This window comes from Alternaria atra (assembly GCF_907166805.1).
Source record: "Alternaria atra isolate CS162 genome assembly, contig: 21, whole genome shotgun sequence".
NCBI classification, from domain to species: domain Eukaryota; kingdom Fungi; phylum Ascomycota; class Dothideomycetes; order Pleosporales; family Pleosporaceae; genus Alternaria; species Alternaria atra.
In genome coordinates, this window is record NW_025091319.1 from 2,946,795 (window position 1) to 2,971,988 (window position 25,194).

Below are 25,194 nucleotides of genomic sequence, written 5' to 3' on the forward strand. Positions count from 1 at the left end.
GAACGGTTCGATCTCAATTAAGACATTGACACGTTGCATGTGCACATGATCGCACTCCCAACTGTAAGACAAAACCAGCTGGTGATGAAAATCACGTTTACGATAAAAGCTCACATCAAATGTACCACACTCAAACTTCTCAGTATCTCAGTCATGAACTTTTGTCATTTCTTCGTCTAAGGTTCCATGATGGACCTACTTGGTCAAATATATGCTTGCCCAAGTCCGGGTATATTGCATCCCACTCCACCACATATCCGAGTAACCTAGTAGAAGAAACCAAGAATCTTTCCGGCAACGTGCTTCCTGCGGGCCTCCTCGTGGTCCATGATACCAGCAGAGGTGGTAAGGACGATGTAACCGAATTGACGCGAGGGAAGTAGCTTGACAACCCACTTCTCCATGTCGCGGAGCTGGACGTTGTAGCGGGGAGAGATGACACCGGTCTTGTTGATGCGGCCGTTGAGCTGGATGACAATCTTGCCGTTACGGTGGTCGTCGACCTCCTCGAACTCGCCGATGTAGCCTGAAGAAACAATATTAGTGTATGTTGCGGCGAAATAAACATCAGACGTCATGAAAGGGATCCGAAGACGTGTAAGTTCTCCGCAGTTAATATATCGGACACTTAAAGCTCATTGATCGTGGGGAGTCGAGATCAGTGAGTAGTTATCAGCCCGAAGAGGTGATGGAGGTTTACTAGCGGAGAACGTTGGGCAACATTTACACGTCTTCAGGGGGGACTACGCGTGCGACGAGTGCAAGGAAGGGCAATTGACATACCGTGACGCTGCATGACAGTGAGGAACTTGACGATGACCTTGGAAGAAGGACGGATCAGGACTTGGCGCTTGCCAGCCTTCTCGGCGTTGTTGATGGCGTTGAGCGCATCGTTGAGGACGGAAGTCTTGACCATATTGACGGTGTTATCGGGAGATTCTCTGTGGCGGAGGCGACTGAGGTATCTGCGCGTGGGTGGTTAGCCTCCAGATGCCAGAGCATGGAGAGTGCCCTTGCATGAGGGTTCTTCAGCTCTTGTCGAAGAGGAGAGGCAGTGTCGCCTTCATCCTTGTGGACGAAGGCGAGTGCATCCCCTGGCTCTGAAGGGCACTCGTGTCAAAGACATACCTCGTGTGGTTGCGGTGGACGGTAAGGAAGGATGGTGTTTGCGAAAAGTTCGAGTTTGGGCTGCGCAAATTCGTGTGGGCCCGTGTCCTCGCTAACGGGCATGGACTTGGCAGCAGCGACGGACCCTGGCACGCTCCACGCTCCCAGGCTGCCAAACTTCAACACCTAACCGTCCTAACATGACTCTGCAGTCGCTATATAGACTGTTTATGCCTTCTCCCTAGAGGAGAGCTCATGTTTTGAGTATATGGTTTGATCCTAGCCTAACATTACAGTACTATCGCGCCTTCACGTGCACTCGCGATCGCTAACCGTCTTAGTCATGACGTAGCGGCGGTCACTTTGCCTCTGGCCATCTCATACGAACCCAAGTCTAGAATCTCTCTACTAACACCAAAGTCTACTATACTACTTCACCATGTCGGAGGCATGCTGTACCTGCGCTGCCCTCTTATCGTCCATTCCCCCAACATACGATGAGAAGACCGAGAAGCCGTCACAGTTCGAGCGTAGACTTGACTGCTGTGACCGCGCCATATGCGCCAGATGTCTGACGGACAATCCAAGGTTCCAGAACTACTGCCCCTACTGCCAGATATCGACGGGACCATCAGCATTACCACCACATGGTCTACGCGACCCTCCTACATATTCGCCACCAGACGAGCAGCAAACCGACGACGAACTACCACCATACTCAGCACACAACGCGCTACAACCGCCACCCGAGAAGGCGAAATCAGATGCTGAGAATGCACCTGATGTCCTACACTTTGTCGATCAGAACAACGACTCCATCTTATCGTTATCGCTTCGATACGGTGTATCCGCAGATGCTTTACGTCGAACGAATAACCTATATGCAGACCATCTGCTCGCGGCGCGTAGAACAGTGCTTATACCGGGCGAGTTCTACAAGGGGGGAGTCAGTCTTAGCCCGAGGCCACTAGAGGGCGAGGAAGAAGAGATTAAAAAGACTAAGCTACGGAAGTTCATGGTTAGGTGCAAGGTCGCCGAGTAAGCGCCACAACCTTTGAGTTAATCCTGGAGATACAAAAACTGACGTTCCGTGACAGATACGATGTTGCACTTCTTTACCTTGAACAAGCCGATTATAATCTCGAGCACGCAATCACTGCGTACAAGGCCGATGAAGATTGGGAGAAGGAACACTCCCTAGAGGCTGCGAAGAAGGGCAAGGCGAAAAACACACAAAGTCCTGGGCGGCGGAAGTGGGGCTTTGGAGGTCTCACAGGTCAACTATGAGAGCGCGTACGAGCCGTTTCTCCGGTCATGGCATTTTGCAACGCTCTGACACACTTTGGCTTGGTTAAAACTGCTCTGGCCAGCGGGTATATATGTATAATATTACGATTGATAGTGTCATAATTGTTAGAAGGTGAGGTTCGTAAACCCCATCACTCCAACAGTACTATCAAAGTCCATATGACAAAGTACGCCTCTCAACCATTATTGCTGTATCCAAGTGCACCGAGCCATTTACCATTCCCATCTGCCTATCCAAATATGCACTAAGCTTACTGTCTGAAGTCAACTACTATTTTCGTTGGTCGTGAAATTCCATGTTCTTTCCCACATAGAAGTTGACAGCCAATCATAGTGCAGAAGGACCATAGACTTGTAAGCGCCCATACATTTCGCGAATCAACGTCTGCACCTCAACTCTCGAAGCGCCCGCACCTCATCCGCGTTTCACACTCTAGTGACCCTGCATTTAGGCCCTTCTGTACCCTTATTCGACGGCATGAAAGCGCACTACAGCCGCTCATGCCCTGACTTTGCCATACTTCGCTGCCAGCGAAACCACAGGCAAGCCACAGAACCTGACGCACGGTACGATCGGCAACCTCATTGATTGAGTGGAGATGCCACCGACCACAGTGAACGGTGTGGGTTGCTAAATGTACATATGCGGTAATGCGGCAAGACAACATGCTGGTTAATATCACTATTCTAGGACTGGTCTGCAGCTTACGCGCTGCGAATAACAATACACCACCACGAACCCAGTAATTCGGCGCTGCTAACCCAGGTCCCACTGATGGTCGCAGCGGCAAGACAGATTAACGTTCTTTCTTTGCTCTTGTTCGTCTATTTCGAGAGGCGAACTGAAGATGGCTGCAGGGGGTTGCACGATGTGTTCTGTACGCGTGAAACCCCAGTTGCGACCAAGTCGTTTTAAAGGCATGTGCCACCCCCAGAGTTGTTTCCTATCATCCCAGGCAAACGTTCTCTCGAAGCCTCAGGTTATATCAAGCCTTCTTTGCTTGCTTATTATTTCGTTGTCTCGTTATCCGTCCTTCATTTCAAGAAAAAGAGGTGCTCCTGGTTGACGCCAATCTAACGACTCGGTCCTTATACCCTCGTACCTTACGCTTCTCATATAATACAACAAAGAATATCTTGAAAACAAGACTACTGTCAAGATGAAGATCAACCCCGCTCCGTTCCATTTGGCACAGGCCATCATCACCGGCCTCGTCGTCCTCTTCAGCATATGCATTCTCGGCACTTCAGCACACACCCTAAATGTCTTCAACAAGCAACATCTCACAAACCCTTGGTGGGCACCGATGTGGCCTCAGCACTTTGATGTGCAAGGAACCAAAGCGCTTATCGCATCGTCCGTCGTGACCTTGGTTCTCTGTGGTGCTTTCTTGATCGCATCATTTATGCCTCAGGTGAGCAACAGTCCTACCATTATTGTGTGGAGACGTGCATATTGACAATCATCAGCTCGCCCTTCGTCAGAAATACACTCTCCGCGCTCTCCTCTCTCTCGCCACCCTCCTTCCTACTCTTCTCCTTACTCTAATCACAACGATCTGGGCACACATGCTCAACAACAACGCCCCGGAAGTTGATACCATCCAAACCTGGACCTGCAAGATGCAGAACTCACAACCACTTACTCAGGATTTGCCAGGCGACATCGCTATGCCGGCTGGCATGGGTAATGGAGACTTCAAGACCCTTTGCGGAGCAAGCAAGTTTGCGCTTGCCGGCACGCTGATCGTATTTCTGCTCGTAGGTGCAAGCATGGGTGTTACGATCATTACTTGGATGGCGGACAAGTGGGCAGCCAGGCAACAGAGGAAGGAAGTTGAGATGGGCAACATTCCTGTGCCTACATCGTAGAGGCGAGGTCAATGTGAGACAGGATGACCAAAGAAACAAGCAAGCGCTTGACAGGACGTATCAAGTTGAGAAATTTGGTGCATTTGGGTTATGGATCTCTATCAGCAAGCGTGTCCTAAGAAGGAAGGCGTACCGGTGTAATGGCGTCCATACGTGACTAGGAACAAGGGTGTTCCTATCGATGTACTATTAGGCAAATGAAGGCCTTTTCTGCATCCAATTCGCATCTTGGTTATGCTTCGGACTGGAATGATGCATTGCGCACCGATATTGCGGGGGATGGGGCCCAGATCAGGATCGGCAGGTCCAATAGACGATCACCCTAGAGTTGAGCAGAGGATGTGTAAGCGTGCGTGAACGGGAATAAGGCACGCCGATGTCCAGAACGTAATCACGCTCAGCCGTACACATGGCCCTGTTTGGTTTCGGGTGGATAGAAATGCTTGCTGGAAAAGGTTGTCTACAAAGTTGGGCGAGACAGCAAGCAGGTATTGTCGCGCAGCAACGACCGCAAGCGCGACAAGCAAATGTCTTTGTACCACCCAGACATTGACCATGAGACACTATATGTAGCGGTTTCAGCGCAGTGTTGAGACGACCTTGAATCTCAGACAATCGAAAGCTTACATAGTGAGCGATGCGCAGTGGGGGACGCGTGAATAAGCCGGTCAACGATCATCGTTTGGTTCCCTTGGTTCCCTTGGTTCGGCCTGTCGCGTCACGACTCCTCATCTACATCAACTGCCGTCATCCGGCCAGGCCTTCGAACATTTCCGTCGCTCTTGCTTTTTCTCGCCCTCTGTTTTCCCATCGGCGTTGAATCAAAAAACGAAATCTACCCGCCGTTCCTCGTTAAGCAACTAAATTGATCACCCGTCCTGTCATCCCGGATCCTTGTCCATCTTCAGCCCCCAAAGGCTCGAGCGTGCATCGAAGCGGCATCAGAAAGATCCCCTCTCCACCGCAGCGAGACTGCATAATTCTGCCTTACTCGGCCGGCCAACCTTCTCCCCTCTCTCACACATACGTTTCACACCCGCTATGCAAACTCGTCACGCGCCGACAGAAGAACACCGCAGCAAGAGGAAGTTCCAACCCAGTATCACAAGCTATTTTGAGGTGCGGGACGATTTCGAGCATAACGACGATCTGCGGGGCCTAGATCCGATTATCCGACCGCGACACCAAGATACGAGAGGCGTTGCACAACAGCAGCAACAGCAAAGAGAGAGACTTGCTCCAGACGTTCCAGGACAAGTACAAGCAGACTTGCTGAGCGTCGGAATGAGAGTCAGAAAGAGCGTGCCGGAAGGCTACAAGACGCACAAGATATCCGGACTGCCCATGTCGAGACCCACGTTGGCCGTCAAGCCACCCCGAGAAGCTGTACCAGACGAAGTTCAACACCAGCGAGAATTACTGCCCTTCTGCGGTCTGCATAAGATTGGGGGATTTGCTGAACAACCTACAACGAACCCACATCTCTACCATGCGGACGGCACTCCATCGCCACCAAATTACTTCCCTCTCCCTGCCGAAACCTTTACGCAGCCATTCTCCTCGTCATCCTCCACCGATAGCGGCTGCTCCACCACATCGCAACGCCCACACAACCCCTCGAAACGCTCATGGCAAGACGAAGACGAGGTCAGGCAGTTGGACACAAGCTTCTTCTTCGGTTCATCGTCCACGAAGGGCATGGGCATGGGTGTTGAGGTCGACGAGGTGCCTGTTAGTCCTTTGAGCGAGACGCCGCCTCAAGGGCTAAACACGCTGCCACCGGTGAGGCAGTTCGCGCAACCCAAGTCAAGAAGAACCACTCAGAGGACGATCAGCGATGATGACATCGATATGGATTTCGAGAATGCGTCGCACATAGAGGGACGAGTTGGCGCAGGCTGTGGAAGTGATTTTGAGGAGGCGGATTTCTTGTCCAAAGAGGTGGATATGGGTGGTATATGAAATCTGGCCATTTCCTTCTCCGTCGTCGTTTTAGCGTTGTTGACCCCTTCGTTTTTCCTTTCTTGTCTATAACTTCTAGTTGGTTGTTTGTCTTCGCGCTCGGCGCACTTATTACAGATGGCGTTTTATGGTGTTTACGAGAAAAGGTTGTAATGTCGGTGCGCATACCCGGGTTCATTTTGTCTTTAAGAGGGTTTCAATTAGCTCTTCCTGAGCTGTGTACTGCATAATCTTCAATTGACTTGTTTGTCACATGTTACCACATGGTTGTTGTGTCTAGCTTTCCCTCGCCTGGGAACTTAGCACTCCAAGTTCGATTATCGCCTTTGCTTGAGATCAGTTCCATACCTTGTTCTCAGCTCAACAATGAGTTTTGATGGGTTTGCTTGTAGCAAGGCTTGTCTGGTCCGTGGTCGTGGTACCTGCAGCCGCCCACCCCCTGGAACCACTCCTTTGAGGTGACATTCTGGATACCCTTTTCGAGGTCAGGGCCAAATAGCCTTCAAGGCGTCGTGCAGAAACTCTGGTGAGTCGTTGAAGTCCTCTCTCTGAAAGTTCACTCGATCCTAGATGTTGGCGAAAGCATCGACTGCCATACGTCGGTACGGTGACTCTTGCTTTGTATGATGATAGACGACACTGGAAAGTCGCAGTGGGTATCTTTCCATCGTGACCATCCAGTCGATCATGGCTTCAATCAAGGCGTCCCGAAAATCACTGTCTCTTAAGAAGTCACCAAGAGCGTACAGAGGTTTTCATATGGCAATCTCTCTAGAGGACGTCCGCTTCTTCTCAGATTTATTGTCGGCTTTCTCTTCTCTCAAATACACCCGATTAATGTAGAGAAACTTGACCCAACCCCTAAAGTGCTCTGGCTTCGCATCTGACGAGTCGACAGCAGCCTCTTGTCCTTCCTTCCATTCTTTCTTAAGCGCCATGTCAAAGAACTCAGAGCTTGCGCGGAGCAGCCTCTCGTGGACAAAGAATTCTTGCTTGGCATGCCCAACGCGCACAACGATTGGTTTCGATTCAATGCTGTTATAGTTAGGGCAGAACGTTGAACACATCACTATGTTTGTTACCTGGCTCAGGCACGCCAAGGGTGGGCCCGACCAGAAGTGAATGGGAACCAGTGATGACACGGTGAGCTGCTAGTTCGGAACACCTTACACCTGAAATCAGTGAGAAGTGAAAGTGGGCCAGTGCAGTCACGCGTCAATACCAACATGTTACTTCTTTCTTAAATTACCATATCTAGACCGAGGACGTCATTTCTAGATGGACGCTTTGGACAACAGAAACCTTGTAGCATGAATTCTCGGTTCAAAGGCGCATACTCTCTCCATTCCAAGAGAACAGAAGCTTCATCTACCACTGGCTTGGACTATCTTTAGGGAATCCTTCATTCACTCTCTACCTGCATTTTGTAGTCGAGCGTTCAATGTACTCTTATTCTCTTTTCGTGCGTACAGCCTAGGCCACAGTACGAAGGAAGCCATCTCCTCGATGAAGACGAAACAGCAAACAATTACCCACCAAGTGGATCATAGTGTTAGAGCAGAGAAAGACATACCCTATACCTTTTGCTTTGATATGTAGGAACCTCTAGCCGACTCTAAGATTGACTGACAGCTCCTCACTTATTATGATACGAAAACTCTCGGGGGCCAGGGGTACTGAGTACCCCTAGCCATGCTACTTTGAATTAAAACTCCGACGCTATGCATGTCTATAAAAAATGCTTGAACCCTTCTTTCTCTCATACGACGCATAGGATGCACTTAAGACGTCGACTTCGTTAGTAGGAAGCCGACGTTACACTCCGATTCTTTCAGGACATCGAAGAATACATCATCATCCACAGCCACCGCCATGTCGTCTAGAACCTCTTCCTCTTCATTCTCGTCTCCTTTATTCTTCGTCGTCCCCCTGAGGATCTTGGTGTCAATATGTCGGTACTCCATCAACATCCTGAGCTTAGGAAGCTTCGCCGCGCGCCTAGCCTTGATCTTCGCTTCCTGCTCCTCAATGTTGACCTGGCTTGCTTTCATAAGGGTAGGGTAACGATCTTCCTCGGAGTCTTCAATATCGTCTTCGGAAGCTACATCCTCTTCTTCGGCTTTGATTTCCGGTGAGCCCTTGCAATCACATGTACAGCCGAGTATGTCATGTGTCTGGCAACCTTCACGTTCATCGAGACGGAAGAGGTCACGCAGTTCTTCTTGCGAGAAAGATGATGCAGAGGCTTTGTTGTCCACGACGGCATTTGCGAGACCCATCTTCATGACCTGGCGCTGATAGATCTTCTCATCTAGACCACCTTGAATGAGAAACCTGTATACCTTGCATGGCAGTTTCTGGCCATCACGGTGAATACGTGCCATAGCTTGTAAATCTGTAGCGGGGTTCCAGTCGATATCGAAGAGCACGATACGCGATGCACCGATAAGATTGAGGCCTACGCCACCAGATTTCGCAGATAAAAGAAAGGCAAAGGATGTAGTCTTTGGAGTCTTGTTGAACTTCTCCACAAGTGCCTGTCGTTTGGAAGCCGGTGTACTACCGTCAAGGCGGAGGTAAGTGTATGACAACGAGACAAGAAGCCGCTCGATCATGTCCAATGTTGTAGTGTAGTTCGAAACAATGACGATCTTCTCTTCTGTGGTGGTATAGATTCGGTGAACCAGGCTGTCGAGCAGTCGCAGCTTCGCGCTCGAAGCACTTGAGCTGAGGATCTTACTCGGTATGAGTGGGAGAAGCGATTGCAGCATCTCCGATGGTGTGTCATCATTATCCTTTGACGATTTGAGTAAAGACGGGCTGTTGCAGACCTTCTTTAGTACATTGATGAGCTGTAGTGCGATATCTGTACTTCCTAGCGCAAGTCTAAACGTCGGCGAACCTAGTATTGCACGATACGCCTCGGCCTGTCCTTTGGTCGGCCTGCAAAAGACGATGTGCTCAGTCTTGGGTGGGAGATACTTGGAAAGCACCTCTGCTGTTCGGCGGATCATGAATTGACTGGTGAGAGATACGAGCTCCTTCCATCGTGCCTCTCCTTTTTCCAGCTCTGATTCGCTCGCGTCTGGCTGACGGCTACGCATGATGGGCACTTCGAACGACCGCTTGAATGCTGATCGTTGCCCAAGCAGACCAGGGTTGACAAAGTCAATTGCGGTGAAGAACTCGCCGAGATCGTTCTGCAAAGGTGTACCTGATAGGATGATCCGCCGCTCAGTGTTAAGAGACTGAATGGCAAGCATTGCTTTGTTGTTGGCCGTTTTTAACCTGTGGCCTTCGTCTGCAATAACAATGTCGACACCACTGCCCTTCTTCAACTCCTCTTGTACCACACGCAGCATCTCGTATCCGACGATCATGATGTTATAGGCTTTGCCCATTGTGAAGTTGGTAATCTTCTTGTTCTTGCCGTCTAGCACGAACACACCAACTCTCTCATTGCCTAGCCATTTTCGGAACTCTCGCTTCCAGTTGTCGACAAGGCCAGCAGGGCACACAATAAGAGCCTTGGTGATGACCGGCGAGGTATCGTGTATCGGGTTTTGTTTCATCAACGTCCAGAGCAACGTGATGGTCTGCAGTGTCTTGCCCAAACCCATCTCGTCAGCCATGATGGCTCCCTCGCCCTCGCATCGCATGCCCATCACGCATTCGTATAGAAACTGCACACCCTCGCGTTGATGTTCGCGGAGATGCTTGCTGAGGACCGGATCGACAACAACGTCAACAATCTGCTTTCCGCTCGGACAAGATTTGGGTCGCTTCATGACCAGGGCATTCGGCGCGTGAGGGTCGTGGCGTGGCTGCGGGATCGACGGGTTTCGTTGAGGCATGACGGTGTTTGACAACAGAGGGGCCTTGAATGGCTGCTTGCGCTGGGCTGATGGCTTGTAGTCTGGTACTTTCCCCCCATCATCAGCAGCGTTGTTTTTCTTGTTCGCTTTGGACTTGGCCGATGAAAGAGGCTTGTATCCCAGTTCGGCGCGCTTCGACTGATCTGAAGGCGCAGCTGCAGCAGTTCCGAGGGACGTGCGTCCAGCGAGGTAATCCGCCTTGTCAATGGAGCCTTCAATCTCAAGCTCCTTGCCACCAATGGATAGCGCCGAACCTGGAAGTAGCGGTCGATTGCATACTCCTTTGCCCAGCTCTTTTCCCGTATCGCTATCCGTGAGCGTAGCATAACCACCTGTCACAGCGAGCACCCCATCGCCATCCCACGTCTTGTTCTTTTTAGTTGTGTATTTCCGCCACAACACCGTGTAATAGTTTCCATCGAGACCCGGAGGCAGGAATTGCGCGGGCGCGGGGTTATTTAGCGTGTTGATAGGTTGACGATTGCTCGAGGAAAGCGCGTTGGACGAGATTCTCCGTTTCTTGTTTGGTGGCTCGCCAGTCTCTGGGCGAGGGCGAGCTAGAGTAAGAGGCCGAAAGGGCTTCATATTTGGGGTATTAGGTGTAAACTGGCATGCCGTAGAGTAGGATGGATGTGTGGGGATGTCCAGGTGGCGTTGAGGATGTGCGACGCGCCGGAAGACGGAACGCGGTCTTGCGTTGTCACGTGACGTTCAGATTACCGCAGCTTTCGAGGTCATAGGTACATTTCAAATGCTTATAAGTATAAGTTGCCTATTTAACGCGTCCGAGGAGAAGGTGTTCCAGTCTCTCGTCATGATGGCATTATTAGGTCTTCACTGAGATATATAGCACTCATATACTCAAGGTTCTCCATGAAGAAGCCTATCTTTCATGAGTTGTACCCATATACCAAACCCTTTTCTCAATGTATACACTGTTGCTCCACAAGTTCCTTCGTGAGGGCTTTAAATTCAGTCTAACAGTGGGACAGCAGCATAACAGACGCTTCCTCTAGGATTGAAGGACTTAGTTACAGCTGCTAAAAAGTCCTCTTTTACTGATATAGGTGCTCCCCCAGGATGCCTACTTCAACATCCATTCCCTCTCAACTCACACCAAGCATCTTGAACTCTTGAATGCCATGGTAATCGAGCAGATGCTCGACATCCTTTATAAAACCTAATATTCTTCTGTCATGTAAAGAGGAATGGCCGTAGCCAGAGCGATCAACAGTGATGATGCGAACGCCTTGATTCTCAGCATATTTTGGTTTAGCTTTACCACCTAATCGACTGCCAGAAGTGCCATGAAAATAGACCCAGTGTTGCCCCACCTCTTTCAGACGGCCAAGTCTTGCGTAACTCATCTGAGCCCCTGATGGCAAACCGATGATCTGACTATCCTTGGGCCAAATTGCGTCTTCTAGCATCGTATGTCGGAAACCGTCCTGGCGGCAATACGTCGTGTTATCCTGGAGCAGGCGGCTGGAGGCAGCTGGTCGAACTACAAGGTCGTTCTTGTTCGTCGCGGGTGACACAATACGAGGATGTGCTGCTGTGACAGGAAACTTGTTTGCACTCTTCGTCCCCGGTCGAGACTTGTAGACCAGCTTTGACAAACGCGCAGGAATGAATTCGAGTGTAGAGTTGGTACCTGGCTTTTTGCTTAGATTCGATGCACGTTGAAGCCGTGCGTAGCCTGCTCGATATATATCCTGGACAGATTGAACCGAGATCGCGTAGACAATGCCTGCCCTGCGCCGGCGACAGCATTCCCAAAGCTCATCTCGACGGTGCTAGTCGTTGGGTTGACCCGCCTATATACTACTTGATCAATGGGTCCATAATGAAAGCACCGATTTGAAGGACGTGTAGAGGTAAAGGATCTTGAAGTTCAAGTTGAGTACGACGGCCTATACAAGGAGCTGTGCCGCATGTCGGGCTATTCTCGATGCGGCAAACGTACATACACAGATATCTTGACTTCCGCGGAGTGGTGTTGCGAACCGATCGTACCTCCAGGCGTAGCAAGTATTCACAGTTGTAATACGCTCATTAGCCGACAATAGAAACTGGAGGTAGAGCAGACACATTCAGCGAACAGGAAGGGGCGCCAATGTCATCTTCCGCACTTGACAACTAATAAACGCCATTGTCATCACCAAGGCTTCCGAGACGCGTCAGTAGGGCGGTATCGGCGATTAAAATAGAATGAAGAGACCATGTGCGGTCTGTGAAGTGTCTTCATCACTCTTAAAGATTCTGCGTAAACCCATGACATTCAGGCGTAAATCTGGGTGAATCGAAAGCTATGGCACATCGTGTTCAATCTTGAGCCGCACTTGAGAATTCTGCCTCATAATACTAAACAACTGTCAGCTCATAGTCCGCAATCTAGACAAGTGTTTGGCGCCAGACTTTTAAGAAGGCCAGACTTACCTCCGTTACGTTCTTGGCCAACTTGGTATTCCTCAACTTGGACTTTGCGTTTGGTATCGACCAGTTGTTAACTCCCCACCACCATCTCCGTATCCGCGCGCCGACGCCATGTCCACTGAACTTGGCCGACCGGTTCCAGTGTCGCCAGCCGTTGAGTACAAGAGTCCACAGCACGCCTTGCGCGAAGCACATGATAACCTATGCTACTGATTAGCTCAGGCTTGGCCAGCTTTTGTCCTTGTTGCAGCTGTACCTGATCGCGCAGTGTGATCCATAACACGCCCTGCCACCCTTCTGCTTGCTCGATACTCTTCAGATAACTTTGTTCGAACCGCAGGTCTGGCAGCGGAGGCATCGTCTTCTGTCGCGGTACTGGATCCAACACGCTGACGGGAATCTCATCTTCGCCGACCTCTGAGCTGTCGGGATCCGGGTGTTCATTGAGAGTAACGGGCTGCTTCTCGGATGCCGCCGTCGATGGGTTCGCGTCGTGTCGTACGGATGGGTGTCGGTTTATGGATGCGCCTTGAAGGATGGAGCCAATTTCTGTGGGGATGTCCGAGTCCATTGTTTCTACCGTGTACCGTGTACCGTGCCGTGAAGCTCAGTGGGAGCGTTGAATGCAGATGCACGGAAGTGAATGCACAGTCTTGGCGGTTGACGTCGGGGAGCGGTGCCTGCCTCTAGCGTAGCTGGACCCTAGCGGCAGCGACCAAGCAGCCCCACGACCTTGAGCCACGCCAACATCCTCCACCACCCAATTCTTGCCCCAGACAAACCGCCAACATGGGTAACCAACAGTCCGGGCTGCTCGACAACATAGCCTCCGGGTCCAACTGTACGTAGGCGGCCAAAGCGGAGGGCCTGCTCGGGAGGGCACTGGCGGGGCTGAGAATTGCTTGCTAACAGCATATAGTTGACCGCGAGGAGGTTGACCGCCTAAGGAAGCGGTTTATGAAGCTGGACAAGGTGCGCGACCAAGACTGTATAGAGACTTTGGGAAGCTTGGCTAATTTCAGTCCAGGACAACTCCGGTACCATTGAGCGCGACGAATTCCTAGCCCTCCCTCAGATCTCTTCGAACCCTCTCGCAACACGCATGATCGCCATCTTCGACGAGGACGGTGGCGGCGACGTCGACTTTCAGGAATTCGTTTCCGGTCTCTCGGCTTTCAGCAGCAAGGGCAACAAGGAGGAGAAGCTGCGTTTCGCATTCCGCGTATACGACATTGATCGCGACGGTTACATCAGCAACGGCGAGCTCTTCATAGTACTGAAGATGATGGTTGGAAGCAACCTGAAGGACCAGCAGCTGCAACAGGTACGTACAATCTATATCAGTAGCTACACAGCGAACGAGTCTAACGTCTATGTAGATCGTCGACAAGACCATTATGGAGGCCGACCTGGACCGCGACGGCAAGATTAGCTTCGAGGAGTTCACCAAGATGGTTGAGAACACCGACGTCTCTATGAGCATGACCCTTGATCAATTCTAAGCGCTTTTTTCATTACGAATGCAACGGCATCTCCAGGCACGAGGATTTCCTTGGCGAGGCGTTCATGGTGTTGCGGGCACACTCGAGAACGGGCTCGACAGTATTCGATATTCTCCAATTCAAAACCCGACATCTTCGGTTACTCCTGTTTCACAATTTGGATACTAATGCGAACTACGGACCAATATACTACTGATTGCGTACACAGGACACCAATCTTGCGATAACAGCACGCATCTCTGTACTTTTGCACAGAAGGTCATCTCTTATTCAGTTCTACAAAAACCTTTTTCCAATATACCCCCCACCAAAACCCAGACTAAATCCAGGCATTCCACATGCTGCGTAAATCACAATGAAAAAGTGGATACCAGCCGCAATACAGAGTCCAGCCCCCTCCCAACTCCCAGCTTGAATCATCACCTCGCCCTCTCCACCATCAACCGCATGATGTCCCAGCAAGATCCCTATCTCATGCAACGCCTTCGCACTAGACATGGCACACAATGCTCCCGCAACGCCCAGCGCTGCACTGACCCCTAAAAGGAACTTTGAAATCTTTTCGTTACGGCCGCCTCGTTCCCGGAAGATGAAGTAATATATCAGAGACACAAGGTAGAGGGATGAGGCAAGTGCAGGGAGAGGGTATAGAGCAGACTTCTGGAGTGTCAGGGCAGAGGAAAGGACGGGGTGCGTCATTGGTATACTCGAAAGGCCCGGCGGTGTATCACCTGGGAAGCATTCCAATGGCGCGGGAATCGGGTTGTCGCTGGGCGTTGTGGTATTTGGTGGGAAGGACGCGCAGAGACCTACGGTATATCAGTCACTTTCGGACCTATGTTGACAGTGATGTCCACATCCAGAGCGCTGAATCAAGGCAAAGACGTACCGAAATACCCTATTCTCACTTCAACTGGTGGCTGCTCAGCAGTCCCGTTCTGTGAGATCATGACCCAATATAGATTCTCGATTCCTACCCCTTTGCTTATGCAGCCGAGGAGGACAAAGAGATAGATGATGAGGGACACGAAGGTCAAGAGGCAGACGAAGAAGGTTTTATTGAGGATCCTGTCCTTCAAGAACGCTGTCAAGAGGAAGGGTAGCATGTTGACTGTGGTAAAGATTCGTCGTTGCTGAAATGAGGTATCAGGACTCAATAGTCTTCTGGGCCTAAAGACACTGAACGGTGGATATGTGGCAAACTGTGAGAGTTGACTGATGAGAGGGTGGAAGATGATGCTGTTGATTGGTATTTATAGGTAACGCAGACCCGGGGTTTTCAATGAAGGGTTGGCTTCAAGAGATGAGAGTGAACCCTTGGTTGTGACAGCGTCGCTTTGAATGGTATGTAGAAAGTGACATTGGAGCAACGTATGGCTCGCATATTCTGATTGCTGACCTGCTTCTCGAAGCTACTTGATGAATTTCTCGCGGTGCAGATGCACTTATCCAAGCGATTAAGCACACGAATAGCAATGCTTTCGTCCGGTATACGATGTCGCGTGCGTGCACTCCAGAGATTGTTCTTCGTCCTCACTTTTGCATCTACCGCATTTAGTATATCCTGATCGTGTAATCCCAGATTATCCACGCTCAGCCCATAAGGAACGACTGGTGACATCCTTCAGCAGCTTTAAGGCCAGTAAGAGAGTCTCTGTAATACGGGGGGGTTTGTTCCGGATATGGCATATCCACTTGGTCTCGAGGAGACTTGTATGTGCCATGAGCATTGTGGGTGTGGAAGATCGTGCTGCATGAAGTATGGTTGTTTGTCATCGATACTGCGTAGTTAGGATGTAATCGAATTAAAACCAAATCAGGCTGAGTAATTGAGGAACACTCGTCGTCCCAGTCGATGTCAATGGTGCAAATGTCGGCTATCCGCGGACTCCGGGTTTAGGCTATGCCCACATAGAGCTAGCTAAGTGTATGGGATGCCTCCTGGTACGCTGATTCTCCTACTTTACGCACTTTCGAAATGTCCGTATGTCCGCCACGGTACCGCGATCCAATCATTGGTGCTTGCGTCGACCATTCTATGGTTTGTGGATCTCATGTCACGTATTTTCGATGAGGCGCCAAGTCCTTAGGCCCTCCTTTCTACACGACGCTGACAAGTGGCGTAGCTTCCATCAATGTCTAGGAGCAACTTCGCGCCGCTGTGCCAAGATACAGGGGGACAGATTTGCAATACACGTAGTACAGCGATGAAGCTTTCGACCGGATTTTGTCCACCAGCTGGTCATATAAGCCTAGCTGTGATGTCAATAGACGACCAGAAATTACTTCGCTTTTGCTCAGTGGCATCTTCAATCACCGCTTCTTCCAATAGCCTATAACAAGTCACTTCTATTACCTATCTCTAATCGATTTTCAGACATGGTTACAGTAGCAGTTGCCGGAGGCACCGGTGGCATGGGCCGCACAATTGTTGAAGAACTTGTTCGTCAAGGCAAACACCAAGTCTTGATCCTCAGCCGAAAGGTATGACACGGAATTCTGCCGTTCGCACGGAAGAGTCTTTAACAATTATCTAGGCCAACAAAATACCAGGCTTTGAGTCCGTACAAGTAATCGAAGCAGACTACGAGGACGTAGCGTCTATCAAAGAGTCTTTCAAGAAACACAATGTCGAGGTTGTCGTATCTGCGCTGGCTCTTTACACTGAAGCAAATGCGAAAGCTCAGATGAACCTCATCCAAGCAGCAATCGATTCTGGTTCAGTAAGGCGCTTTATGCCTAGCGAGTACGGAATCAACTACTCTCACCCCGGACTCCCTGAATTTCACCCTGCAGCGAAATGGTGGCTGGATGCTGTTGATCTACTCCGCACTTCTCATCTCGACTTCACGCGTGTCATGTTCGGCTGGCTCTCAGATTATTTTGGCATGCCCTATTGCAAGAGTAACGTGAAGCCCTTTAAATATGCCTTGGACTTTGACAATCGGAAAGCGGCACTCCCGGGCGACGGCGAGGCGTCGGTTACGTTCTTACATTCGACGGATGTTGCAAAGTACATCGCTGCTTTACTGGACGAGGAGAAGAGATGGCCCGAGTTCAGCGCTTTTGCTAGCGATAAGTTGACGTGGAATGAAGTCGTGGGGATTGCGGAGAGGATTACCGGTAAGTCATCTCTGGCAATTGTATTGTGAGTAATACTGATGGTCGGAATGATAGGTGCCAAATGGGAAGTCACCTATGACCCCATTGACAAGCTAGAGCAGGGTCAAGCGACGCTATTGGAGCAACCGGAGGACTCTTACGAGCTTCCTGAAGACGTCACTCGCGCTATGGTGGCTGAGTGGGGTGTCATGGCTGTAAAAGGAGTTATGGACATCACAAGAGAGGGCTTGAGAAACGATGTCTTCCCTGACGTACATCCCATCACGGTAGAGGCGTTGATGCAAAAGGCCTGGGGAAGCAGATGATAATAGTGCTGTGGTACAATGGGAGCTGATGTTGAGTTAATTTAGAAAGGGGGACGCCTAAAGAATCAATGGTATCGCCTGGTGCATGACTCGAAACCTAAGCATCAACAAGAACTTTGACGAAGCTTGCGACGACTTGTATACGCACATCTTCGCAACTACTTTGGCGGCAACCAATGGCATACTTTTGATTACAGCTAGTTCGGATCTCTGCCGACGCTAACTTCGGCGCTTCCCGCCCGACTGTGGTCCTTGTACATAATTGTCCGCTCGCTCGTTTCAACACTATCAGGCATACGTACGCAGCCAGGCCAACTTCACATGGGTATGACCGCGTTGCACAGTATGACAGATGCCACTAGTATGATTGAATCTTTGATTCCGCGCTCCAGACCCGTCAGCCTGGTGACGAAGCTACACCATATGGGTTAGTTCTTTCCACACCTTCACGCCGAGAAAGCTCGAAAAGTGTTCGTGGGCTATGGCGAGGCTTAGGTTCATTGAGCGCCACGTCATGTATCGTGACGAAGCCTTTGTACTTGCGACGATACGTTCATTGCGATTGTCTCCAACAGGATACGACAGCATAACTAAAGGACGGAATGTATAAAGGCAGTGAGGTTCGAAGCGATACCTTGCTTTTCATCACTACCATTTGGCATCTTCCATTGATTGCATCAGATCCTCAAAATTCGCATTCGTTCTTTTGCCGTATCCAACTGATCTTTTCCTCGAATTGACATTCCAGAATGGTCAACCTCACTTCTATCCTCACCAGTGCTGCTGCAGCCACCTCCCTCATCAGCACTGTAGTCGCTCACCCTGGCGAGAAGCATGATCATGTGAAGATCAAGCGTGAGATCGACGCTCGCGGTCTGCGTGCAGCAGCAGCAAAACGTTCCTTGGCCGGATGTCAAGACACTCTCAAGCACCGTAGTTTGATGCGCCGTGCAGAGGCACGTCGCGCAAACACCTTGGATGCGCTTCGTGAGAAGCGTGGGATCACTGCAAGTACGTTCTCCAACAGTACCCTCACATACCCGTAGATGTGACTGACATCAACCCACAGAGTCCAAAAAGTACCGTCGCGATCTGGCCCTTCTCCAGGAATTCGAGACCGTCAACCACAATATGACAGGTGTGATGGATTACACGCCCAACACTTTCGCCAGTGAGATCTTCGCTGCAAACACCTCCTGCATCCTCTCCCCAGAAGTCACCGACGGCCCGTATTATGTCACTAGCGAGATGATCCGTAAGAACGTTGTCGAGAACCAAAAGGGCATCGACCTTTACCTAGAAGTCCAATACGTCGACGTAAGCACCTGTGAACCCGTCCCACAGCTTTACGTGGATGTGTGGAACTGCAACTCCACCGGCTACTACAGCGGCGTCGAGTCCGGCCAAGGCGGCCTTAACACTACTTTCCTACGCGGAGTCCAAGAGACCGATGCCGACGGTGTCGTAGCCTTCGATACCCTGTTCCCAGGTCACTACGAAGGCCGCGCGACACACACGCACCTCCTCGTCAAGACCAATGTGACTGTTCGCTCCAATGGTACCACGGGCTCTGATGGTGCCGTAACACATATTGGCCAACTCTTCTGGCCGGAAGACCTGAAGTCCGCTGTCGAAGCTACGGAGCCTTACGCCTCCAACACTCAGGCTTATACCACCAATGATGAGGATATGTGGTCTATCGTCCAGACCGATAATGACTTCGATCCCTTCCCAGAGTACGTGTATCTTGGGGACAATGTAGAAGATGGCTTGATGGCTTGGATCCAGATTGGCATAAACTCTACAGCTGATTATACCGACGATGAGTACTATGCTGTTGCCGCGGACTATCAGGCAGGTGGTGGAGTTGCGAATGAGAATGCCATGGGTGCGGGTGGTGAAGGTGGTGAGGGAGGTAACGGGACTATGCCGAGCGGAGCTATGCCTTCAGGCGCTGTTCCCTCTGGCGCTGCTCCAACGGATGCCTAGGTCCTCCTATACGATAGATCATGGCTGATGAGAATTTCCTCCTCATCGTAGAAAGCATGTGCAACAGTTAGTGCGCTACTTAAAGGTTACTTTTTGTAATCAATTCAACTCTGTCGTATCTCTCTGTTACTCGTGCTCTCTCATCGCTTGTTTCGAGTTATTTATCTCTAGCGAGGCTTTCTTGCAAACGTAGCGTTGGCTCTTACTTCCGCCGGAAGGCAAGCCCCAGACCGCCAAAAGATAGTGAGAGACCAGTGAATATAATAAGGGGACCGTAAGTCGTCCCATATCCAAAGTGCCCTACCGACGTCGTACTTCCAGCCTGAATGAGGGGCACACTGACAAGCCCACCTGCTACATACCCGATTCCCCTGGCACCATTAAGCAAGCCATATATCACTCCGCCGTCGACGGCTTCGTTCCTTTGCGCTGCATCGTGTTCTATGTCGTTCATAATTCCGCCCCAGGTTGCACTGTAGCCACTAGCGAAAAAGCCAAAAGTGATGGCAAATAACACTAATAAGGGTATACTCCCTTGCGCGGCTAAGCCCCAGAGCAAAAATGCAGACAGTGCGGAGCTGACAGCAGAAATTACGGTAACAGTTGGAGCAGAAAGGTGGAAGTATTTGTTGTCGCTCAAAAAGCCAAAGAAAGTGGAGGAGCAAATGCCAGGTATATTGATCAGAGTGATAAGGAGCGTCGAAAAGGTATGAGAAAGGTTGGATACATTGCGTGCATATTCGCTGATGTATGTTTGCGGGATACCATAACCAGCGCTTTGAAGCAGAGTTGCGATACTGTAGACCCAGAATGTCTGATGTCTGAGGAAGTGCCACGGAATCTTTCGCCCTCGAGTAGTAGCGCTTATGTTGAGGCTTGGACGAGGTGTTTGTATCATCAAGATGGAGAGAACAGCGGTTCCAACTGTAACAGCGGCCCATACGAGTAAGGTGGTTTGATAACCGTAGCGGTCGAGAAGACGTCGGAATATGAACGGACAAACTGATCCCACGATGTTTTTCGTGGACAGGCAGATGCCATAGGCTACAGCTCGGTTGCAGATACGATTTTTGGTATTGAACCTGGATGTTGGTGTATGAAGTCAGTAGACGTCTCATATATAGTTCGTGCAAAAGCGTTACTAACCATTCACCAAGGGATAGTGTGATCGGGCTGTAAACGAGTGCACATCCCAATGCTGCCAGTACTCCCTGTGTCGCGACAAGATGCCAAACATGTTTACTAAACGACGACAAGATAAAGCCGGTGCATGCTAGTAGAGCACCGAAAATTGCTGCTTTTTGGCGATTACGGGCCCAGCGTTTGGTGAACAAAGCAAACAACAAAGGCATAGATACGTACATGACGCCGTTGGATGTTGTGCCAATGATTCCAGTAATTTTGCGACTACCTTCCAGCGCCCAATTGTCAAAGTAGTATTCTTGAAGAACGCCGTAGCTCATGGCAAAGCCTATAATTGTGAGATAGTTTTACTTGAACGTAGATATTCTAGCTATCATACCCCATATTGGTAGCTGCGATAACGCGGAACCAATTAGAACGATCGCTCTCTTCCTGTCTAAATCCCGCTGCCTAGCAGCTTGCCCGGCATCGTCGATCGTGTTGCGCTCTTGCTCGCCGTGATTCAAATGCTGTGGCTCGCGAAGAGATATGCTATCAGCTCCTTCATGACTTGTCATCACTAATTGCTGGGCAGAATTCGATGAATAGATTCTTGTTATGTTTGGCCGATAGTGTGTTTCGATAGGTAATTGAGTTGGGGCGTGACGACGCCCAATATAACACAAGTGCCTTACAAGGGCAAGCGGCACGGGAATCAAATAGGTATGGTGGAGCGGATGATGGACGGCGATCGGTACTCGAAGAGCGTAGCCTATGATGTCATTCATACGCCACACCGCAAGCTGACTTGCACCTACAGTAAAGAAAACTCGAAGTTAAGGAGCAAGTTGCAGAGACAGCAGTCACTTAGAATTATGCCCCTAACTGATCAGGTATTTTCCTTCCTTATTGAGACTTTTTTGTAATGGCGTAAGTAAGCATAGGCAAGTGGTTTTGGGAAAGGTACCTAATGCTATGGAAGAATCTCCGAATTTCAATTCCCCCCCTCGCCCACTAGTCACTATCAGAATCATCCTCGTCGTCCTCACTCTCGCTATCTGAACTCGAATCGCTGTGCTTCTTCGACTTGGACTGTTTCTTCTTTTTCTTCTTCTTTGCTTTCTCCTTCTGCTCCTTCTGCTGCTTCCTCAATCCATCTTTCGATGCTTTGAAATCGAAACTTGTACCCATTGTCTCGGTCATGTACACATCGAATTCCCTAGCAGTGTTGGCAATCTTCTCAAACTCCGCTTTCCCCACGTTGATCTTCACATCTTTGTGGTCATTGTAGCCTGCTTCAGCCTTCTGGTTTCGTGCGCCAAATTCGGCCATAGCCACCGCAGTATGGAAAGCGTTTCGGATTTGACGTCCGTTCCAGCGTGCTTGCTTGTTTTCCTTCCAGTGCTTCCGAGCGAACTTTTCGATAGCTTCTGCATCGATAGTCACGTTACTACGTCCGCTGCTTTCCAGTACATGTTGCGTCTGATCAATGAAAGTCTTCCACACTTTGAGTGTGGTGTCTCTGTCGAAGTTGGGGTCTGATGTACTAGTATTAGTGCCACCTGGGCATTATGGGAGCGGGATCAACGACCACTTACAGAACAGCGAGATGTGCACTCGAGATGTAAAAGCCTCGTCAAAAGTGCCCACGCGATTAGTGGTCAGAAACAGTAGACCTTTGTAGTACTCTAGCATGCGAAGGAACACCGATACGATGCTGTTGCGCTGAAGATCTTCAAGCTTCCTCTTGGCAAGGAAAACATCCGCTTCGTCTAGCAGCATCACGCAATCCCAGCGACTGGCAAGTGTGAAGTGTTTCTTCAGGTTCTTCTCGACATCTTCGGCGGAGCTTCCTAGGTCACCGCATGTGATGGGATAAAGCGGCTTGTCCACCAGATCAGCGATGCATTCCGCAGTGCATGTTTTGCCGACTCCTGGCGCCCCTAAGGTTCGTCAGTCGTGTCCTCTAACACTTAATGAAGAATTCTGTACCATGGAGAAGTATGATAAGCCCTTGTCCTTTACCCCGGACCAGGTCCATGTCATTCTCCGTGCTTCCGTCAACAGCTTGCGATCCTCTCTTACGAAAGTGCTCTCGGACTTGGGACTCGAGGATATGTTTGTGGTCCGGCGACAAGACCAGCTTCTCGAAGCCTCTGCCCTTCTCAGTCTCTTTTAGTAATTCGAGATCCTTGACGTTCACTTGTACTGCCCACTATAAGCACAGATCTGACATTTTGAGGGCGTTGAAGACTCACCCCATTCACGCGAACGAAGTTTGTAAGCAAACACGCGATAATAGCAGATACTAAAATCAGGAAGCTCCCTTGGACCAGCGTTCTGCGTGCCCGACAGCGGATGGAAAACAGGTTTGTCCTCGACGTACTCCCGATAGGCTGCGAGATCGAACATTTGATCATGTACAATTTCAGAGCGGTGATAGCAGGAAAAACTCCCATAATCACAGTCTGCTCCTTTATAGCAATCGCTGGTCTCTGATATGTCCAGCTCTTCTGGCTCCTGGAACGTCGGCATGTCGCCAGGGTTACTACCGAGATACCCTTTCATATCCACGATAACTTTATCGTTGAGCTCCTCTCGGGTGCATAACTCGAGGCCTTTGCAGTCCACGTATGGTGCGATGAGAGACGTGACGAATTTGATGAATTTCTCGCCCCGTGTTCTCAGCATTTCAGCCGTGTCACTAGCATAATTGACTGGGACAACGTCAAGATCCATAATATTTCGCTCTCCGGAGTATGGTGCAATCACGATCCGTCTTCGTACAGGTACCAGTCTAGAACCGTTAAAGTCCAAGTAATATGCATAAATGCAAAACGGATTGATTCCGTTTATAGGTTCAATCGTGTCCTCCGGGATGAGCAGTTTCACAGGAGTTGGAAATACTGGAGCAGGAAGTTTGGGCATGATGGCTCTCCTGCCACCTGCTGTCATAAGAATTCTCATGCCCAATCGATCCTGTGTTTCTGTTTCATCCAAAGTTGTCAATGGCTTCGTAGCCACAAGATCTCCAGTTTGAAAAAGGTGCCATAGATCACAGAATCGCACCTTCGTGGTCTTACGTTCCCGGAGTTCCGTATGTCCAGGCAGCAAATAATTGTCAAGCAAGTCGTTGACACATTGGAAAGACTTTTTGACCTCGGTGAGGGTTGACCATGCGCTCATGTTTCGTCCACAACACGAGGTCTCCTGGAAAAGCTCGAGCTGTTTCAATACAGTGTCCCATTCGTCTGCCGTAATGGCGTCAGGAGCACTGGACTCATCGTTAGGTACAGCATTGCAGCTCTTCTTGGGTGGCATATCTGTCACTTCAATCGCCTCTTGAGATTGATGTGTGGTGGTTTCGTTGTCTAGTTCCCCAGGATCTTTGATCGCCCCCACATCTTTATAGGCACGTTGCTCAATAATTGTAGTGAAAGATGCGACCACGTCCAACATGATGTTGCGTAACTCTTCCTTGTTGTGAAGTAGGGGTTTGAAAGGCCGCAGCACCACGTTGTCTATGATATCATCCACGTCATTGTACGCAAGGTACTTCCGAAATAGGTGATATATGGCTGGTTCGTTTAATCGAATCCGAGTCGGGAAGTGCTTGCTCTTGACTTTAGCCATTTCTTCAATCAGCCTTCTCTCATCGCTGGAATCGGAGACTTGTGCCAATTTTGGATCGGATAACACGATCTGGTTGCCCATACTGTCATCTTCGAAAGCCTCTGACTCCGTCTTTCGTCTCCGAAACTTCCCGGTCTTCTGTGCTTTTGGCTCCCCAACAAAGACATCGATCTGATGAGTGGCGGGTTGTATTCCTGTACCTAGGCGATTCAAATCTCTCAAGAGTTGAAACTTCAGTTCGGGCTTCAGCTGCAGCCGGTCGGTTTGAGGGGGTGGGGGTGGTGCTGGAGGGACTTCATCCACGCCGTCTGTTATCCTGCGCAGCTTCTTGTCAAACGCGGTGGCTCTTTCCTCTAGAAGTGAAAGTCTCTCTTCCAAGATTCTGGTGTATTGGTAGGACTGCTTCACACGCTTTGGTGCTAGATTAATTCGTGGCTCCATGTCCTCGTATCTCCTCCTGTATTGTTCTAGGTACTCGTCGACATCAGAACCCTCACTGAGGTCTTTATCATCTGCTTCTGAGTCAAGATTTTCGAGATCTTCGGATCCATTTAACAACTTCTCTTCGTTATCCGCGCGATTCACCACAGGCTTGGCATCGGTACATCCTAGTTCTACGTCTTCCGTTCCCGTCTCAGGCAACGGTGGATCTTCAGCGGCCTTGGCAGGAGTTTCGTCGCCCTTGAAGTCAATTGTATCGTCTGGAAGTATGACAGTGGTGGGTTTTTCCAATTTGTTCTCTCCATCTGTTACGTTTTCAGCAAACCATCAAGACACTAGGGACTATGCGATATACTGGATATGCCCTGCTTGTTGCACGTAGATAGCGCCACTCCCGAATCTTCAGTGTAAGACATCGCAGCGTCGGTCTCTCGCTCAGACTCTGCGAATGCCTCTTGCCTATCAACAAAGTCAAAATCTCTTCGTGTCTCCTGATCTCCATTACATAAGAATGCACAT

At 50.0% G+C, this 25,194-nt stretch overlaps 11 protein-coding genes across 11 annotated transcripts; 6 read left to right on the forward strand and 5 right to left on the reverse strand.

Moving 5' to 3' along the window:
* Positions 1-266: 266 nt before the first annotated feature.
* ALTATR162_LOCUS1379 (uncharacterized protein) lies at positions 267-916 on the reverse strand (the record flags this gene model as incomplete). Its single annotated transcript, XM_043308975.1, has 2 exons — positions 267-526; positions 784-916. 2 exons carry the CDS (start codon positions 914-916, stop codon positions 267-269), a joined length of 393 nt encoding a protein of 130 aa, XP_043164910.1.
* Positions 917-1,546: 630 nt separating this feature from the next.
* ALTATR162_LOCUS1380 (uncharacterized protein) lies at positions 1,547-2,394 on the forward strand (the record flags this gene model as incomplete). Its single annotated transcript, XM_043308976.1, has 2 exons — positions 1,547-2,145; positions 2,205-2,394. 2 exons carry the CDS (start codon positions 1,547-1,549, stop codon positions 2,392-2,394), a joined length of 789 nt encoding a protein of 262 aa, XP_043164911.1.
* A 1,181-nt stretch (positions 2,395-3,575) lies between these two features.
* ALTATR162_LOCUS1381 (uncharacterized protein) lies at positions 3,576-4,287 on the forward strand (the record flags this gene model as incomplete). The annotated part of the gene is made up of 2 exons (XM_043308977.1): positions 3,576-3,830; positions 3,886-4,287. 2 exons carry the CDS (start codon positions 3,576-3,578, stop codon positions 4,285-4,287), a joined length of 657 nt encoding a protein of 218 aa, XP_043164912.1.
* Positions 4,288-5,328: 1,041 nt separating this feature from the next.
* Positions 5,329-6,249, forward strand: ALTATR162_LOCUS1382 (uncharacterized protein; the record flags this gene model as incomplete). Its single annotated transcript, XM_043308978.1, has 1 exon — positions 5,329-6,249. The coding sequence occupies one exon, from the start codon at positions 5,329-5,331 to the stop codon at positions 6,247-6,249; it is 921 nt and encodes a 306-aa protein (XP_043164913.1).
* A 755-nt stretch (positions 6,250-7,004) lies between these two features.
* Positions 7,005-7,316, reverse strand: ALTATR162_LOCUS1383 (uncharacterized protein; the record flags this gene model as incomplete). Its single annotated transcript, XM_043308979.1, has 1 exon — positions 7,005-7,316. One exon carries the CDS (start codon positions 7,314-7,316, stop codon positions 7,005-7,007), a length of 312 nt encoding a protein of 103 aa, XP_043164914.1.
* A 714-nt stretch (positions 7,317-8,030) lies between these two features.
* On the reverse strand, positions 8,031-10,709 carry ALTATR162_LOCUS1384 (uncharacterized protein; the record flags this gene model as incomplete). Its single annotated transcript, XM_043308980.1, has 1 exon — positions 8,031-10,709. The coding sequence occupies one exon, from the start codon at positions 10,707-10,709 to the stop codon at positions 8,031-8,033; it is 2,679 nt and encodes an 892-aa protein (XP_043164915.1).
* A 1,740-nt stretch (positions 10,710-12,449) lies between these two features.
* ALTATR162_LOCUS1385 (uncharacterized protein) lies at positions 12,450-13,131 on the reverse strand (the record flags this gene model as incomplete). Its single annotated transcript, XM_043308981.1, has 3 exons — positions 12,450-12,488; positions 12,543-12,761; positions 12,817-13,131. 3 exons carry the CDS (start codon positions 13,129-13,131, stop codon positions 12,450-12,452), a joined length of 573 nt encoding a protein of 190 aa, XP_043164916.1.
* A 218-nt stretch (positions 13,132-13,349) lies between these two features.
* On the forward strand, positions 13,350-14,062 carry ALTATR162_LOCUS1386 (uncharacterized protein; the record flags this gene model as incomplete). Its single annotated transcript, XM_043308982.1, has 4 exons — positions 13,350-13,401; positions 13,480-13,532; positions 13,588-13,884; positions 13,940-14,062. 4 exons carry the CDS (start codon positions 13,350-13,352, stop codon positions 14,060-14,062), a joined length of 525 nt encoding a protein of 174 aa, XP_043164917.1.
* Positions 14,063-16,441: 2,379 nt separating this feature from the next.
* On the forward strand, positions 16,442-17,490 carry ALTATR162_LOCUS1387 (uncharacterized protein; the record flags this gene model as incomplete). Its single annotated transcript, XM_043308983.1, has 3 exons — positions 16,442-16,546; positions 16,600-17,185; positions 17,240-17,490. The coding sequence occupies 3 exons, from the start codon at positions 16,442-16,444 to the stop codon at positions 17,488-17,490; spliced, it is 942 nt and encodes a 313-aa protein (XP_043164918.1).
* Positions 17,491-18,239: 749 nt separating this feature from the next.
* ALTATR162_LOCUS1388 (uncharacterized protein) lies at positions 18,240-19,479 on the forward strand (the record flags this gene model as incomplete). The annotated part of the gene is made up of 2 exons (XM_043308984.1): positions 18,240-18,501; positions 18,560-19,479. 2 exons carry the CDS (start codon positions 18,240-18,242, stop codon positions 19,477-19,479), a joined length of 1,182 nt encoding a protein of 393 aa, XP_043164919.1.
* Positions 19,480-21,615: 2,136 nt separating this feature from the next.
* On the reverse strand, positions 21,616-25,091 carry ALTATR162_LOCUS1389 (uncharacterized protein; the record flags this gene model as incomplete). Its single annotated transcript, XM_043308985.1, has 5 exons — positions 21,616-22,139; positions 22,200-22,544; positions 22,594-22,809; positions 22,860-24,980; positions 25,031-25,091. The coding sequence occupies 5 exons, from the start codon at positions 25,089-25,091 to the stop codon at positions 21,616-21,618; spliced, it is 3,267 nt and encodes a 1,088-aa protein (XP_043164920.1).
* Between the last annotated feature and the right edge of the window lie 103 nt (positions 25,092-25,194).